Source organism: Triplophysa rosa, linkage group LG18, assembly GCF_024868665.1.
Source record: "Triplophysa rosa linkage group LG18, Trosa_1v2, whole genome shotgun sequence".
Taxonomy (NCBI): Eukaryota; Metazoa; Chordata; class Actinopteri; order Cypriniformes; family Nemacheilidae; genus Triplophysa; species Triplophysa rosa.
The window spans coordinates 11,233,676-11,252,102 of NC_079907.1; the positions used below are offsets into that span (position 1 = coordinate 11,233,676).

An 18,427-nucleotide genomic window follows, 5' to 3' on the forward strand; every position below is an offset into this window, starting at 1 on the left:
TCTTTGCTGTGTGTGGCCTTGAGAATTTTGCATTGTGAGTTCTCTGTGGTCTAGACGTCAAGGACTTTTCCTGCATACAGATCTTACCCTGTGTTCCTGCAGAGACTCATATAAGGGTTGCTGGTTTAATCTCTCTCTCTCTCTCTCTCTCTCTCTCTCTCTCTCTCTCTTTTTAGGTCCTACTGGTGTTGGTTTGAATGAGCTCAAAAAGAAGCTGTTGATATCCGACCCACAGCATTTTGGTGTCACCGTCCCACGTGAGTCCCCTTGACTGTGAAAATATAGAACAGATTGTGCCTTTGTGGTTACCCATCATGCATTTCAGTACCAAGTCAATGCTAGATTTTTTGCAATTTAAAAGTACTTACTGATACCAGCTCAATAACAGTAGTACAGAATATCGACACAATTCAGTGTCTGTGTGATGTCTTAAAGATGGGGTAACATGTTATTTCATGCATTCTGACTTCTTTACATTGTTAAACGTGCTGACTTCTCTGGTTGGACGTGTGATCCACTTCCCCAGCACTCTAACTTGTTTCGGAAAGTTTTTTATAAGTCTGGATCCCTGTTTCGTATCAGGGATCCTATTCCTTTTATTGGCGTTATCCACTGAGAGAAAGACCACGCTCACCCGAGTGCTAGCAATCGAGAAAGAGCACGCCCACGAAAGAGCATGCCCATCAATGCCGCTTCATTCGGCTGACGGAAGTTTAGGTGTGATTGTTTGGTCACTGCATTTCAGTGATGAATGTTATATAAACAGTGGATATAACGCTGGATTTGGAGATCGTTTGAAACTGATAGATGTCGCGGTCCCAGCGCTAAAAGATGCTGGACATGAACCGCACGCGGTAAGTCAACTTTGTTGGCAATCGGCGCGTACGTGTATAGTGTAAACAACACGAAGGCATATGCGATGATGTATTGTGTGCTCGTGCTGTTGTTCCGTCCCCCCTGCCTGCCTCGTCTTTTTCTGGAAATAATCGTACAGCTGTGTCTCTCTTTTATAAATTTGATCAAACTAAATAGTCTTTGAAGAAACAAAGTATGCAATACTACTGTATAGTAGTACTCAAGTTTATATGAGATTTGCAGAAACTGCGTGTGTAACCCCATCTTTAAAGTGATAGTTCACCAAAAATAAAAAGTCTATCATTTCTTTAAAATCTAACAACAAAAACAAACTATTTTATGAGGTGGCTAATTTTGTCTAATTCGTGTGAATTTGTATGATCTCATTCATACATTTTTAGTACGATTTGCTTTCGCGCCAGTGACTTTAGGTTTTGTGGTGGGGCTTCAGTATTGCTTTTTCTAGTAATCATGCGTTTTTGTACAATTCGCAAGGTATGAATTCATATGTATTAGCCACCTCATAAGAAAGTTACGAATTTCTGTGAGATCGGCTTGGAATTTGACTGTTGAACACAAGAAGAAATTTAGAGAAATGTCTCAGTGGTGTCCTTACAATGGAAGTCAAAGGGACCCAATGTTTTGACCCTAACATGTTACAAAATCTCTTTAAAAATATATATTTTCATTTTTGGGTCAAGTGTACCTGTTAATGAATGTAAGAGGAACATGTGTAGTTATTCTTTTAGTATTATGAAGTATTTTAAAGCTACATCCTTTTGTTTATTACTTTGGTAATATTCATATACTTCAAAATATTTTATATTATTTTATATTCCTTTATAGTTTATGTTATTCAAAACCTTACATACAATATCATCTGTACTTTACAGACAGCCAAATGTGTAAAGAAATGCCCCTTATATTCAAGAGGGATATCATTTTCACCTCACTCTATCGGTCTGTCATTGATAGGTCAACAGCAGTGTCCATGACTTTTCCAGCCTTTCTTCCTCTCTCCCCCTTTTGATCCAGGAAAATGCACCAGAGCCGACATTTCAGGACAAATGATTTGCACTATGATTTATGTATTCAAACAGGCTGGCGATGTGGATTAATTGCATATTTACAGGCAGTAAAAGAGAAAGTGAGAGGGATGAAGAAAAAAGAGTTTTGAGGGAGTCTGAGATGGGGCCAGAAAACCAATGACTGCTGATGTAATGATGGGATGTTTGTTACATTTAAGTTTGGCTTTAATAGATGTGTCTGATTCAGGCTGTGACACTTTGAATTGCCAGTGGTATTAAAATCCCATCCAAAGCTTTATGTTTTAATGCTGCTTAATTGCTCGCAAATGTGACCTCTGCATTAGTCTGTATAACAGAGCTCGGGTTCCTCCAGACTTTACAGAGGATTTACATTAAAGGGATGGATTCTTGGAACATACCAATTGCTTTTTCTGTCTTCTTCCCTTTATTATGTAAATGCTGCCAATTTTAGCCACTTGACACTGACCGACTGATTAAATATTAAATGGCGTTTCATTTTGTTCTTTACAGTAAGATCAACCTCGAGCGATTGTTTCGCATTAACAACAACCGGGTCTTTAAAACGCAAACCAGCCGTGGCAGCAACGCGAGCAAGATGTAGAATATGATTAGTCGAGAGCGCTCGAACATTTTGACTCCTCTCCAGCCTTTACTACTATTTTCCATGATCTTAGAATGAATTTCAAATTCTTTTGCCACACCAAAAACATTTCCTATGCCACAGAGCCGATGCCAGATGAAATATATACTTTTTCTTTCAGCAGTACAAGGGAGTGTTTTTTTTACTTTGTTTGTGAGCACTAGCAGTCGGAGGTATAATAACATGTTATCTTATATCTGTGGTGGGCTGCCATCATTGCAGGGGGATGCTGCTTAATCAAATATGCGATGGGTTGGTGTAAGTAATCATTTATCCCATACACTCCATCCATATTTTCTCCGCACCCTCTCTTTTTGTCTATAAGCATAAGATGTGGCTTTTCGCACTTAATGTTAATAAACCAATAATTCATGTCATTAATAGTGGATACAGAAGGAAAGGGCCCACAGAACAAAGTAGATAGGTAGAGAAGGAAAAACTAAATCTGGAATAAGATGAGTTGGAATGGTCTTAAAGTTGAATCGTTTGTTTTGGAGCTGTTGGCAGCTTGCAGACAATTTGTCAGCGGTGTGTCGTACAGCGACCTTCGACCTCCCTGACACTTGTTAAATGCTCCGCTGTGTGCCTCTACACGGCAAACTTTGACCCCTGCTGTACCAGCTGGAGACATGCTGACTGCACTGGCACGCGTCGTGCGTGAAATTTATGGGCCACTGAAAGCAAGAGCAGGGCTTAATGAGGGCCAGTGTAAACTCTCCCGGGGCTTTGTAAGTAATGTTGGAGTACTCCCACTGGCCTTTATAAACCTTGCGGTGGGGAGAGCGAAGACAGTGGGTGTGGAGCTGGGGAAAATAATGTCCACTGTGATTATAGGCATCACTGAATGAGGCAGTGATGTAAGGGTATTTGAAGGTTGGGTGGGGTGAGGCCAATCGGTACATCGGTATCGGTACATGTTAGATTTGCTAATGCGTTCATAGACAAATTCTAATGACATTGAGGTGTTATACACAAGATGACTGTTGTGGCCTATGCTTTTGGTTTGTTTGCAAGTTTTGGGACTAAATTGTCTGGTCACACTTCAGTATAGGGGGACATTCTCGCTATTAACAAACCATTTACTACAACTTTTCCCCCAATAAACTCTTAATTTGTTGCTTCTTAATAGTTAGTAAGGTAGTACTTAGGTTTAGATATTGGGTAGGATTAGGGATGTAGAGTATGGTCATGCTTTATAAGTACTAATAAACAGCCAATATGCCAATAACAGGCATGCTAATAACAACTAGTTAATAGTGAGAACTGCCCCCTATACTGAAGCGTTACCAATTGTTTTTTATTTCTCAAAACAAGTGCAAATTTCTCCAAAGCATGTTTATGTTGATGTTAAAATAATGTTTATTTACTACTACAGAGGCATTTTTTCTGCACCTTTCCATTTGCAACAGACACCTCCAGATCCAAGAGACAATCTGAAAGTGATGGAGTGGAGTATCATTTTATCTCCAAACATTCTTTTGAAGCAGACATTCATAACAACAAGTAAGTGACCCATAATCCTTTGTTTGGTCCAGTTTGGAATAGAACAGTAGTGTGTGTTATCTAAACAAGATCATTTGAGTGTTTTGCTATGATTTGGCCTGAGGATGTAAATGTTTAACATTGAGATCAAATAGTCAGTATTAATCACTAAATTTCGGCAGACCGTTTCCTTTATTCTCATGATTGTAGTTATGTGAAGCATAACCCTGACACAAACACTCCACAGTAGGAGAGATATAAATCCGAGAGAGTCGTTGGCCAGTTAATGTTCAACACATCATCCGGAGCCCCGACTAAACTCCAGTAAATCAACAGCAACGTCAAAACACAGCACAAGCATTTTCAGTGACGTCGTCTGTCTCGGACCAACATTCATAGACGATACGGCAAACATTCACTATTTCTGCCTTTCGGCTGCCCACTATTCTTACGTTTTTCCACTCCATTTACCTCATGCACAGTGTGTGTGTGCGTGCGTGCGTGTGTGTGTGTGTAGCAGTGGCTCAGATCTCTTCTCTGTAAGTGAGAGTGAGAGGGTGCTGACAGGTGGTCTCTTTCTGAGTGTGTGCGAGAGGGGGGATTGGACTCTTTATACCCAGCGGTTCATAAGCTCAGATTTGTATGGATGGCCTGGTGATGGATGTGTTTCTACAGCCTCTCATCAGAGGATAAAACAGCACAACAGGAAAGCGTATAGAATGTCACTTCGCCAGCAAACCGGCCGTCTTTAGCCGCTCTTAAGCCGCCGTGTGGTGGAAAGTACACGCGGCGGTTTGTGCTGAGGTGAGAGAACATCAGAATGAGTTAAACCACAGTTATCAATGCAAGTTAAGGGATCAAGAGAAAAGAGTTGAATGAATAAAGCAGGAGAGAGCCAGTGTAGAAATCACTGTTGTTTTTTTGTTCTCGGTCTAGCTTGAAAGGCTGAGCATTGTCCATTATTCTTCCTTCCAGTGGGAAAATGCCTGTTCTCATGTCCGAACATGACATTCCCAAGGCATTCCCAAGGAAAACCCTGCTCAGGGCTAAAAACAGATCGGCCGACGGTAAATGAGCCCAAAAACCACAGAAGCAGCCTCCCATCCAGCATCACGACAACAAGCACCACAATGCAGAAGCACATCTGCTTTCAAATTTATAATAAACACGCTTTGGAATTTTTTGTAACCCTACATGTCACATTAACACCAGCACACCACTTATTAGCACCCAACTAAATCAACTTGGCTCACCATCAAACCGTCTTCAATGAAAGAGCGCACATGCTGAGTAGGAGAAGAGGGACAGAGAGTCACGTTAGAAACCGTTTGAAGTTCTAAAAACAAACGTCCAATCACAGGTTGCTGAATCACTGCGTTTATAGTTTTCAGTGCAAGGAGAAATAAAGAAGGCTCGATGTTAAAAGACCATTTAAGGGACGTTTAAGGCACTTAAGTTACGTTTCGCCAGTTTCAAAAGTGGTCGTTTTAGTCATCTGTGTTGCATAACTGAATGTCGCTGGGTTTTACCGCTGTCTGCTCCGCCGACGGTCGTTCTGGAATTCTTTCCACATCCATCCACATCCTTATACAGATTGCTAAAAATACCCTACGTTCTGTGACATCGGAGAATAAGCAAGTGATCAGAGCGAAAGAGAAAGAAAGTGAGAGATTAAAGGGTGGAAAAGTGTTTGTTTGCTTTCGCCGTCTCAGGAAGTGAGTATTACTCCAGCCCTTGGCATTCGGGCCGGCCTGCGCTGTGAGAGAAACAGGTGTTACTCATTTAAAGTGCAACATAGAAGATTATATAAAAGAGCTTTGTGTCAGACTGTCTGGATGTGTCTTCTGTGGAAGAATGCGAGTGATGGGGAGCGCGCTGTCTGCACGGGCTTTTGCACCGAAGGCATCAGGATAGACGGGAGTAAATAGCGCCTTAAGAGTTTCCTGTTATTATCCTGTCCATTGGCTTACTTTTATAAGTGACGGTGGGATTACAGTACGCCAGCATTGTTTTTGCATTTAGGCCCATCAAGCATTACATCAAACTCACTTCTCTCTGTATCTCTCTCTGATTTAGGTTTGTTGAACAAGGAGAATATAAGGGGAACTATTACGGGACGAGCTTTGACTCTGTACGTTCAGTCATGTCCAAGAACAAGGTGTGCCTTTTAGACGTACAGCCACACGTGAGTCGTTCTGCATCTCTCCATTCTTCACGTTTGTTTTTTTACAGCAGTGACTTTCCATACTGTTCTTCATACTGCATTGATTATTTTTATGAGATCAGTGCGGTGTGCGGGTTTGGACTCTTCCCTATGGTTTTCAGGTCTCGGCTTTTGTCTAAAGTAGCTGTCCCATGTTTGGAAATGTCCTCGAAGACTTAAATATCAAGGTGGAGGCTCTGTGCAGCCCCTGTTACACATACCATAGTAAAACCGCAGCGCTGAGGTGCCTCTGTCCTTACTTAACCACATGTAGCCAGTGACTGGCCTCTTACCACACGAATAAACTCCATCTCTCACATAAACAACATAAACTCACATCACCCCTCTAACACACACTTATAGATACTGGCACAGTGCCTGCACACATACACGCTTTTACATTGTTTGTTTTATCAGAGTGGATAATGATATGTGGTGGCCATAAAATGTTTTGGACACTAAAGACACCCTTAAGATGTCTATATATTGCATTATATGAGGTGTAGGTTTCAAACGATCAAACTTTGAAGACATTGAAGAAAAATTGTAGAAGAGTTTGTATGAAAAATCAAGACAAAGTGGACACTTTCAATAACCAAGTTCAGTAGTTTTTATGATGAGCTACACATGAGGTAATCTTGCTAAGACACGTGTTCATACATTTAATACAGATCATTTTGGTTGTGGCTGTGAATAAAACTCTTAACAATATTTGCAAGATGCCACTTGATTTGATTTGAACACTTATATATTTTAAGCGTGGCTTAAGTGTTCAAAAGCTTTTGGCAGACACTGTATGAGAAAAGGAAGCTCTGTTTATTTACTCGGTCAACAACAGAGCCTCTTCACAGCATCTCAAATGTATTGAGTGTTTACAGTAACCCAATACTTTATTGATATAAATAACAGTTGGTCATATGTTTGTCGCTGAGAATCTGGCAGCCAATCTGAGAGCTAATACTAGTTATTGAGACTTCTGCTTCTGTACAATTCATATTTCCATAGTTTTACTATTTCAAATATCATGGTTAAACTGTAGTTACTATCATGAAACTATGGTAAATTTGTGGTTACTGTGCTTTACTACAAATACCATGGTTAAAATAAGGTTACTATAGTAAAAATATGTTTCATTTTTATAAAGGCTTTTATTGAGATATAGACGGTTTCAAAGTGACAACATAAACAAACGTTACTGCGCATGCGTGCGTTCGTGGACTGCACTATAGCAGATCACAAGTTTACAAAAGTACATTTCTGAAGATATGCACACAGGTATTGATAAGAAGTATTTCAATTTTATATAAAGTATCCGATTCCAAAACGTTCGATTCCGAATCCAGAATTGAAATTGATTTGCAATTCCCAACCCTACAGGTCTTTGCACATACAGTCCGAAATGTTCGTATGCGTTTTTTCGTATTTGGCGCTTGTTTGTACGGTGTCTCTGAATTGTCAAAACGCCTCTCAAAATGCTTGCTAAGGATGCGAAAAACGCAGAAAATCAAACCCAGTCCGAATTTTTTTATGACGGACGAAAATATCGGAGACAGTGTGTAAACGTGATTGACTCAACATGAGGTCGTAATTATTTTTCAACGTGCGGAAATTTCGTACGCAAATGTGCGATGGCCTTATCTCTTTCTCCCATTTGAGAGATACCTATATCATAAGTAAGAGATAATATACAGGCAGTAATATACGCAGAAATAATTTCAATTATTTCGTGACAACAGCCGGCTACTTGTACATTATCCTGCTTAAATACACGGCTACTTGGCACATGAGAAAAAAACTGGACTTGAAATGTGAATTTGAAATATTTTATGAGCTCATTTTAACCGAATGCAAGACCTTCCACAAGGAAAAGCCGTTTACTTTCGGTTTTAAGGTAAACGACAGGTTCAAATGTCACAGGCAATTTGATTTAATCATTTGTAAATATAATGTCATATATGTTATTAAAATACATATTTATATTGAATTTGTCAAAAAAAAAGTCAAAATGATTTGCTGCATCCGGGTTACCGTGTATTATTAGGTTTGAGAGGTTTTTGCCTGGGAATAACGAACCTGCAAATGTCGTGACTGGCCAATCAGAATCAAGCATTCAAACGAGCCGTGTAATACCTGGAGAAGAGCTGTTACCTTTCCTATTCATCTTAATGGCATTTTCTCCAAATATTTAAAAATGTGTTGGTTAAAATGTATGGTTATAATATATGTAATATATAAGTCTTCTGAAGCAGTATAACAACTTTGTGGAAAAAAGACAAAGATTTCTGTCATTATTTATAATCATTTCGTCTTTAAACAGTCTGCTTGAGGGTAAGAATGCCAAGAAACCTTTTGACTAGCGTTGTAAGTGAGGTTCTGAGGTGAAAATGCAACAGAACTGTAAAATATGACTCCTTTAAAGCAAATGATTCATTTAGTCAGTGGAAAATCTACCCAGAAATACATGGTCAAATTTGGTGGCCTGATTGTTTTTGAGCATGAGGAACTACCTGAGGTGTCATGTGTCTAAACGGAGGGCTTTATTTTCACTCGCAAAGTCAAATCAGTCGAGCTCAGTGTGAACCGGTCGGGTTGTTTTCTGTCAAAATGTACCAGTGACTAACGGCAATAATGTTCAAAAGTATCAGTGTCAAAGTAAATCACGATGGCATGAGTGATGCTGCTTTAATGACTGCGGTTTGAGCAGCTCTCCTTTTATTTTCCCCTCTTTCTCACATTCTCTCCTCCACAGACGCTGAGGCATCTTCGCACAGCCGAGTTTAAGCCATATGTGGTGTTCGTGAAGCCTCCGTCCATCGAGCGTCTGAGAGAAACCAGGAAAAACGCTAAAGTCATCTCAGGCAAAGATGATAAGGGCTCTTCTAAACCCTTCTCGGTAACCACACACCAGATCCTTTCCAAAACCCTGCTTAAAATTATAGACAGCTGCTTTTTAAGATAGAATACAAACCATCATGAAACCTCATAAGTGAACATTAGAAAAGAATGAAAATACTGTTTTTGACTACACTGAACCATTTTGATCCATCAGTGGTCATCGGTTCCATCACGCTCTGTCTTGTGTATTCACTTTTTTTGCTCCCAATGGTCATTGTAGGTCTTATCGTGCGTTCACAATAAATCTGAGTTTTTGTTCCACTATCTCACACATTGTAAAATTAGAAGTAGATTTCATCACTTCCTGGCAGACCAACACCACCACATCATTTATTGTAGTCGTTTTGCTTTTGGACCAACCAGATACTTATCCTGTGTTAGTATTTAAATGCGTCGCTCGATTCATCCTCACGTGTGTATGTGTTTAAGTGTAACCAGTCCCCTGAGAGGCAACCCGATACGAGACCCGTGAGCTCATACCACACCAGTGTTTCGTTTGACTCCACTCACACACGAAAGTAATTAACACGTATACCAGACACTTATCCCGTCCCGAAGTTATTTTGCGCTACTTGTGCGATACGGTGTGAACACGCTGGCCGTTTAATGACTTGCCCAGGGTTCATCTCTTGTCTGTGTATCTCACTTTGAGTGTGCACTGGGGCAACCTGACTCCACCACACGTGGAGATGGCTTGTCTGGCTTTCACCGTGGTGATGTTCCATATTGAAGACTGTAAAATGCTGTTAGCATGTCGTTTGGCCTGAAACGTGCTCAGCTGTCAACCTGTTGACCCGGTCTAGATTTCCATCACGTTTTTTTTCTGCCGTGATGTGCACATCATAGATCACAAACCTGGAATAATGGTAGAAGTTGTTTTTTGTGTAATTCTTTGACTACATGCTAATGGTTTTTACAAAGCAGCTTTAGTCTGTTTGCATTATGAGTTCATACTGTAGAAGCATCTGCCAAAACGTAAATGATTGCAGATACACAAGCACAATGCATGTCGTCTGCCTACATTCATCCAGATCGGAGCACATATGGATACACATGCACAAAGTGATGTTAACTCATTCCATTTTCTTCATTTCTGGTCACATCAAGCGCAGAAAAAAGAAAAACACATTTCTCAAACCACTGAACGTGTGAGAGACAGAGCGCCATACTCCAGCACGTTTAAATTCCCCTGGAGTGTTGATACATCAGAATCAGAAGCTCAAACATGCCAGAGTTTGAAGTTTACGAATCGAGCAATATCCTCAGTTGTCAGTGGGAATCTTGTTCTGGATATCTGTGTCATAAAGGGAACTTTACCAGAGCTGTCCGCACTCTTCGGAGCGACTGTCTGCCTGCTTTCAACAGGTCAGCCTCAAAGCGCCTCGCTGTGGGTTCTAGTGAGGAAAATCCCTCCCCGGTTGGCAAAAACGTAAGAGAAATGGATTATAGATTCTGACAGCGTAAAGGCACCCAGATTCGGCCTGCTATAGGTACGAATGAAAAATCGTGTTTGATGAAATGTCACAGACATCATTTATCCAGGAGGTGCTGTATTTCTTTCCCAGAGAAATGCCGGAGACTGCGTCTGGTAGAGAGATGAGCGTGGAACGCCGTCGACAACAGGCATCCCATTGTTCACTGAAACCAGACTTTCATTCTATTGTTCACCCTAATAGTATTGCTTATATAACATCAGTGTCATTTTTGTCTTTAAGTTCAAAATACCATTCATTCCCTTTTGAGTCACAAGAAAACACGTCATTTAACGCAGAAGAGCAAAGGGTTTCAACATCAGGCATGAATCGTAATGAGGGATGGAAACGTAGCTCCAATTTGAATGTTTTTTTTTATGAAAGTCAAGCCAGTCCACAGATGAAGTGCCTTTGTGTTGGGAATATAAAAACAGAGACCTCTTGACGACCCAGAGATGTCCTTTTCTGAAAGGTTTAATGATAAGGGCAGGTGCACTTTATGGGAACCAATAAAACTGATTTTCCGTCAAGGGCCTTGAGGATTGAGAGATAGGGTGAGCTCGTGCCGACTGTAGAAAAGAGAGTAAGAGAGTGAGAGTACTGAATACTGAAGAAAGTCTTTCTTTCTGAGGAGAGTTTTATGAAAATGAGTGCATTTGAGCCTCTGGGTAATAAACAATTGGAGAGAAATGCAAAGAAAAACCTTTGAAACTGATCAGTTTTGGTATTAACATTTCCCTAGAGGCACAACATCTGGTCAAATTCAATTAGCATGAGGTTTTTATTTGATGACAGAATGAGGAAAAAGATATTTTCAGACCTTGGGCCAAACCTTTGACTATTTAGGCCAAACACAAGCTAATCCACCATGTTGAACCAAAGCGTTCTGCTAGAAAAACTATGACTAAGTCAATGGACTTGAAGTTTTGATGCTTTATGCCAATCGCTGACAGACGGCTGTACGTTTCAGCACACCAGCGGCAATGTGACCGAACAGAAACTGAAATGTTTACAAAATCTCAACTTTTGATAAAGAGAGATACAGGAGGAGAAAACAGGTGGGGATGAATGAAGTGACAGGAGGTGCAATGTAATACTGGACCTAGGCCATAGCTTAGTTCACCTTGTTGGTGTTTTGTCTGCGTATACCACATTAATAACAGGTCAGTTACATACATATTAAAGTATCGTTTACAAAACTGTTTTTCTAGCTGTAAACATCTGACTCGTGAACTTTTTTACACCTCGGAAGAAATTAACAGACCATTTTCATTTTTTCTGAATTTACTATTTCTAGGTATGTGTTTAGGTAAAATGATTATTTATGTTTCATTTTGTGAACTACGAACACTATTTCTCCCAGGTTTCAAATAAAATATTGTTTCTATTTGCACGTATTTGCAGAAATGAAAACTGGAGAAACAGGTCAAAATAACAGAAAAGATGCTCTGTATTTTTATATATATAAACTTTTAAGCAACACAACAGTAAGATTTGTACATGTAGTAAAAGTTTGATTGGTTTGATTTTGATGAAATTTAACAGACACTGGACTGGAATGGCCACATTACATCTAGAAATGCTGATCAATTAAATTTGGAATGCTCTCTTAATTATTTCCGCCCGTGTTTATTGGGGATTTATTTCATGAGCATGACTGTTTATCATGTCAAATGACTTTTAAAGCACTATTGTATAATACACACACCACAGTTTTATCCCCTTGCAAGTATTTACTCCAAAACCACTGAAGATCCAGACCAACCAAACCAAACTCTGCACCACATCCGTATATCTGTTCTACATCACATGGATATTTTTTGCACTTTTACATTTAAAGCAATTTTTTGAAAACTACAAATGAATAGTTTTAATTACGTGTAATTTTGAGGGCATCTATGAAAATCCTATTTGGAAGGAGGCAATGGGAATACTGTGGAAAATTGTCTCTGTGTTTTCTGAATTTAAGCAGACCTTATGTCTTTCAAATGTATAGCTGCTTCACACAAAATATGTTTGTCATTCAGGAGGAGGACTTCCAGGAGATGATCAAAGCCTCTCAGATGATGGAAAACCAGTACGGTCACCTCTTTGAAAAGGTCATTGTGAACGATGACCTCACGACCGCCTTCAGCCAGCTCAGGCAGGCGCTCAGGAAACTGGAGACAGAAGCTCACTGGGTGCCCATCAGCTGGACTCATTCCTGAGGAGCAGCGCACAACCCAGGACAAAACATACAAGGGAACAAGACATCAATCAAACGTGCGGGGGGGGAAGCGAAGGACTATGAACTCAAGATTTCAGTTTTTTGTTTTATTTGTGGCGGTAGATGGTGACGGGGATAATGTTTTAGAGTTAGCTTAACATACGTGAAGTGGTTTATCTGTTCTTGGCGAGCTGAAGTGGATGCTCATAGGTTTGTTTATGTTTGGTCATGGTGGATGTAGCCGAAGTGGTGTAATTACACTCGGAACGTAGGCAAACGTTTGCTTGTTTAGCAGCGACACAGAACGTGCGTTTCAGACTGCCAGTCAAGTGGTCTGGTGGTGCTGACCGCGCCTCCGTGTATTTTTAACATTAGTTTATAGAAACCAAAGGGATGATTATTATTTTTTCTGGGGTCAGAGTATGCATTTTTGTATCAGAGTGAAATTTGAGAGTAAGTAGAGTTTTGTTTTTATTCTTGGGGCTGCTTTAGCACTCTAAACCGCTGGCTTGTTCTTCTGAAGCTGGTTATATCAGCATTATCATAAATAGAGAAAGGTCACGTGATGCTCAGAAAGCCCAAATACATGTTATTTAAATAGGAAATTAATATATTTGGATAGTTTTTACCTTTTTAGCCCTATTGTGATTTATCAGAGCTGTGAGCACTCTGTTTTTTATTATGTCCTCATTGCCGATCAAGTGTGCAGGGTCCCTGTATATTGTTTCTCTTCTTTTCTTTCTCGTCTAACCCGAAAGGCCAGCTGATGAGGGCAGGCACTCAGCAAACACTTATAAGGCGGTGAATGTACTGAGCTGATTACAGGTCTCTCTCAACTCAAGTCTCATGAAATCATCTATAAAAAGAAACTTTACAGCAGGTTCCCAGCACTATACACTTCTAGACAACTTTAAATGAAACAAAGTCATTGAAGGAAACGTTCTGCCGAAAATGTCACTTCTGACATCACTGATTTACCCTTAGAAAAAGCATTGGATGCTTATTTCTAATGAATAAAACTAAACAAGATTATGGAAAAGCCACCAAAAACTTTTATTATGCATACTTTTTTGTCATTATCATTTTTAGAGCTCATCATCTCCATTCGTTTTCATTGAAACAAGCAGATACTGCAGCGGCTCCTTTAGGTTTCAAGAATATCAAACTTTTGAAATGACATGAGGGTACGTAAATGACCGAATTTTGATTTCAGGTGAATCGACGTTCAAAATGGCCTTACCTAATGATATGTTACTACATACAGTACATGTATAGTTTTGTCATTTTTACAGTCTTATCTACAGCGCTATTTATAGGTTTTGGTTTGCAGTTGAGTTGTCAAGTCTGTCCGGATCTTTACTATGGACTGTTACTGTGTTTTAGCACTGAGTTGTGTAGTCGTACTTTCCATATGAACACACTATGTAGTCTTTAACACCGAGGTGCACTGCAGTCTTCATTCATCTCAATGTCAGTCTTGTCTTTATCTCATTTTATGTACATCGTCTCTGTTTCCATCATACTTGCGTATACAGTAGATGTACTGATAGCAAGGCTTCACAACTCTTCTCAGGCTTTAAAACTTTTCTTAATATGGAATATGCAAGGTCAATGTTAAATCCGGTATTTCCAGTTCCTCATCTTAACCATGTGGAAATCTACAATGTCATCATCTTAACAACAATTCAAAGACTGTACAGCTACTGTTTTGTTCTGAGGAGAATCATGAGCTTACGACCTGTGCCGTTACAAAACCTCTCCAAACGGACATTCAAAATGTCATGCAATTTTGTTGGACTGTTAACTTTGTATTAAAAAACAGCATTGAGAATTGAGGTCTGTTTGTGTCCTCGTGTTTCTGATTATCACCCAGTGCTTTCTTTAGTAGCAGTCTCAGGTCTTCAGACACAAAGAGCAAGTGTGACGGCCTCATCGCTCAGAGCTCGCTGTCTGCTCACCGTCTGAGAAAGTGCCAAAATAAACCAGCAGCCAACACAACCGCCCATAATCCTCCAGCTCCCCCTCTCTCACACAGCCCTGCCACTGCCGCTCAGAGCTGATAGTGAGGACAGACGTGGACAGATGAAAAAGATGAATGAAGAGAGAAAGAGAGGGAAGTGTATCTGGCCAGACGGCGGTAACAATGTTTTTTGAGACTGATAGAGTGACTTTGTCTGCCTCACTTTGGCTAAAACTTTTATCTGGTTATTAACATGATAGAAAATGCAATTATACTAGTTTAACTAAAGTGATAGCTCACCTCATCATTTACTCCCCCTCTTGTCTTTTAAAACCGGTATGACTTTCTTTCTTCCGCAGAACACAAAAGAAGATATTTTGAAGAAAGTTGGTAACCGAACAGCACTGGCCCCCATTCACTTCTACTGTATGGACACAAAACCAATGCAAGTGAATGGGGTGCGGTTAACAACATTCTTCAAAATATCTTCTTTTGTGTTCTGCGGAAGAAAGAAAGTCATACCGGTTTTAAAAGACAAGAGGGGGAGTAAATGAAGGAAAATAACTGAAGGAAAACACAAATGAGAGAAGATGGAAAACTGTACCAACAATATAGACTTAAATCCCAGCTCACATTTACATGGCAATACATTACTCAGGATGTCCTGCTCACTTTTCCATCCATTTCTCCCTATACCGTCAAACACAGGAAGCGTGTCAAGGGATGGCTGATCTGGTGAAGCGTGGGAACGTCGATATGTTGTAATGCTCGTGTTAGGACGTGTTTGTGTGTGTCAAGTAGAAACCATTATACCACACTTCTCTGATTACCATCTTTGTCACAACAGCTCTGTCAGAGAGCCAGTGCCCTTTACGACCGTGATGGAGCTCAGCAGGTTTGACAGGAGCGAAATGAGGAAATGGGAGAAGGAGTCGGGCCGGTAGGGGAAAGACAGAGCGTCTACTTTAAACCTAATCACCACTGGTGCCGCCACGCCTTAGCACTTGTCTGTCGGAGGTTGTGACCATTGTGTTGTGAACGTTTGGATGCCCTCCTCACTTAGCTCACCTCCTGATCTCTTTGACTGAGATCCCGGGGTGAAAAGGCCAGCAGCCCGTCTTAATTTTCTAGCCATTTCATCTGTAGAGAGATTAATTGAGTTGCTACACTTTTGTGTTGTCTCATTCTGTGTTAAAAGTTCTCAGGATTGTCAGAGCACTTAGACCTCGTGTGATGATGCCACACTTGGTTTATCACTCTTAGTTAAGCCATGCGAACCGTGCGGATGAATGATGCTCTGTTAGGAATAGTCGTGGGTTGTAATGAAAGCAAGACACTCCAGGGCAGAGTAAGAAATCTATGTTTTGAAATTGGTGTCTGACGTGGACATTAAGTGCTTTGTATCTGTGTTTTAAGAAAATAAATGTGCGACCGTGCGTCTGGTTTTTTTTGGACATGAGGGTATGGTTCTGGTTTAGTATGAGATGAGATAAGACTTCAAATCTCAACCTATTCAAGGTTATTATAGTTTGGTAAACTTAAAACAGTTCTTTTTATTGAAATCAAATAAATATTGGCCTAACAATTGTTGGAATAACTTTAAACGAAAATTTAAAAAGTTGCCTTAGAAATAAATTTTACTAAGTTTAAGTCACTTAAATTATAATAAACAAAATCTAAAACAAACAAAATTAATGTTAATCTTAATATAGCAACATAAAAATAAACATACTGTAAATAATAAAATGACAAAAGCATATGACAAAATTGCTAAAAGCTAACAAAAAAGCTCATTTTAAATGTTAAAAACACTACAATAAAACTAAAAACAAAACTGATAACTCTGCCTACAGTACATTGTGAAAAATGTAATTTTCACAATTCAGAAGAAAACACAACTTCTGTTTCATGCTGACTTTAAATTGTGGCGTAATCTAATTATGGGATAACAAGCATCAAAGTTTGATTTCAGTCATCAATTTTACATTGTCTTATAGTCAATATTAAAGATATCAAGATTATATTTTCACAAAATGTTCTTTACATTATGTCAGATGATGACACAAACAGTAAATCACCAAATCACACACTAGGTCACATATTCCCCGATAAACTATAGTTTACGCTCCAAGTTTTAACATGTCTTACAATACTATACCAGCTGAAGTATCTCGATACCAAGTAGTATCACGATGCTGTGCCATGTTCATGATTCAAATCTATACAAAAAAACACAGATTTAGATGAAACATTTTGTATTTACTATAGTAAACTGTATTATACTTTGCACTATAATATTTTGTTGTATTAATTGTACTAATTGGTTAAATTGTAACAAATACTGTAGTTTACTATGGTAAGACTCAAAAACACTATAGTTATAGTATAGTATTATAGTTATAGAGTTATAGTAGTTTACTGTAGTAAATACTAAAGTACACTAGATAATTTTTCACGTGGGAACTAATTCAAATGTGGGACAAATTTCATTGATACAGCAGTCTTTATGAAGGGAAATATTAGGCATACTTTAAATGCAGAACTAAAACGGCCAGTAGGTGGCGTCAATTTTCCACTGAGTTAGTGAATCATTTAACCAACTGTTCAAAGCGCTAATTAGAATCATTCATCCGAGTCATTCAAAACACACATTCATTTAGGAGATAAACACCGCAAAAAGGCAGATGTAAGTGTTCAAATGAATATTAATGCGCATATGCAACATTACCTATGGTACTACGATACTACCGTTTCAAAATAGAGAGGCATCGCGGGTATTTTGAAGCTTTAGCATCGCGATGCTACCGTAGCACCGGTACACCGTGCAACCCTACTAGACATCACTTTTGGCCTTTAATCAGTGTTGGGTGTAACTAGTTACTAAGTAATTAGTTGCTGTAATTTAATTACTTTTCCCTTGAAAAGTAAAGTAAGTGATTACTCTTTATTTTTTCTGTAATTTAATTAGTTACTTCTGATGTAATTGAACTAAATGCTGTGTAATATATCCAATAGTAGAAATGACATCAAAAGTGTAAGTCTAACTTTAAAAATGTATGCTTTAATGTATCCTCACATTTGTGTACTTTGGTCAGTTAATAATATCATTTATGTAGTTATTTATCATTTATTTGAATGAATTAAATAAGCCGTTTCATGTCTATCCTCGAATCAATTCTAATCAAGGTTGACGTAGGATATAGAAAGTAATAAGTAATGTGGACAGAGTCATTTGTACAGGAATCTAATTACACTATTGAATATGTAATTAGTAACTAGAAATTCATTACTTTTAGAGAGTAACTTACCCAACAGTGCCTCTAATGCATATCTGAAACACCCTATATGCTTGTATTTATTACTCTCCATGCTTTAACTCTTGCATCAGCTCGTTTATGTGTTCTAGCTCGACTCGGCGTAGCGTAGAGTAGAAAAGACAGGAAAGCGTGTAACCGGATTCAGTTTCTGCCACACTGTCATTAATAATCAGCCAGTTCTGCAGAGAAAAACCCATTACAGCTTAGACATCTTCATTTGAATGGTAGGACAATGTTCTCACTTAAACTCTCTCATGCTCTCTCTTGTTATATTCTGCTACACAGCGATATTCTACATGTCAAGGCCTGATTATGTGAATCAGCTTAACTGATTTAAGTGTATACACA

The 18,427-nt window shown here is 39.2% G+C and overlaps 1 protein-coding gene across 3 annotated transcripts in view; it reads left to right on the top strand.

Annotated features, from left to right (window-relative positions):
• The window catches only part of mpp7a (MAGUK p55 scaffold protein 7a), a 113,078-nt gene extending 97,969 nt beyond the window's left edge, over nucleotides 1-15,109 (top strand). Inside the window, exons 16-20 of one of the 3 annotated variants that reach the window (XM_057358240.1) lie at nucleotides 177-257; nucleotides 3,954-4,047; nucleotides 6,103-6,184; nucleotides 8,979-9,122; nucleotides 12,624-15,109. In XM_057358240.1, coding sequence (XP_057214223.1) covers nucleotides 177-257; nucleotides 3,954-4,047; nucleotides 6,103-6,184; nucleotides 8,979-9,122; nucleotides 12,624-12,803 — 581 coding nt within the window. In that variant the 3' untranslated portion in view covers nucleotides 12,804-15,109. Of the gene's footprint in view, nucleotides 1-176; nucleotides 258-3,953; nucleotides 4,048-6,102; nucleotides 6,212-8,978; nucleotides 9,123-12,623 lie in introns of all 3 variants that reach the window. The other 2 variants (XM_057358239.1, XM_057358241.1) reach the window with 2 other exon arrangements.
• Nucleotides 15,110-18,427: the final 3,318 nt, after the last annotated feature.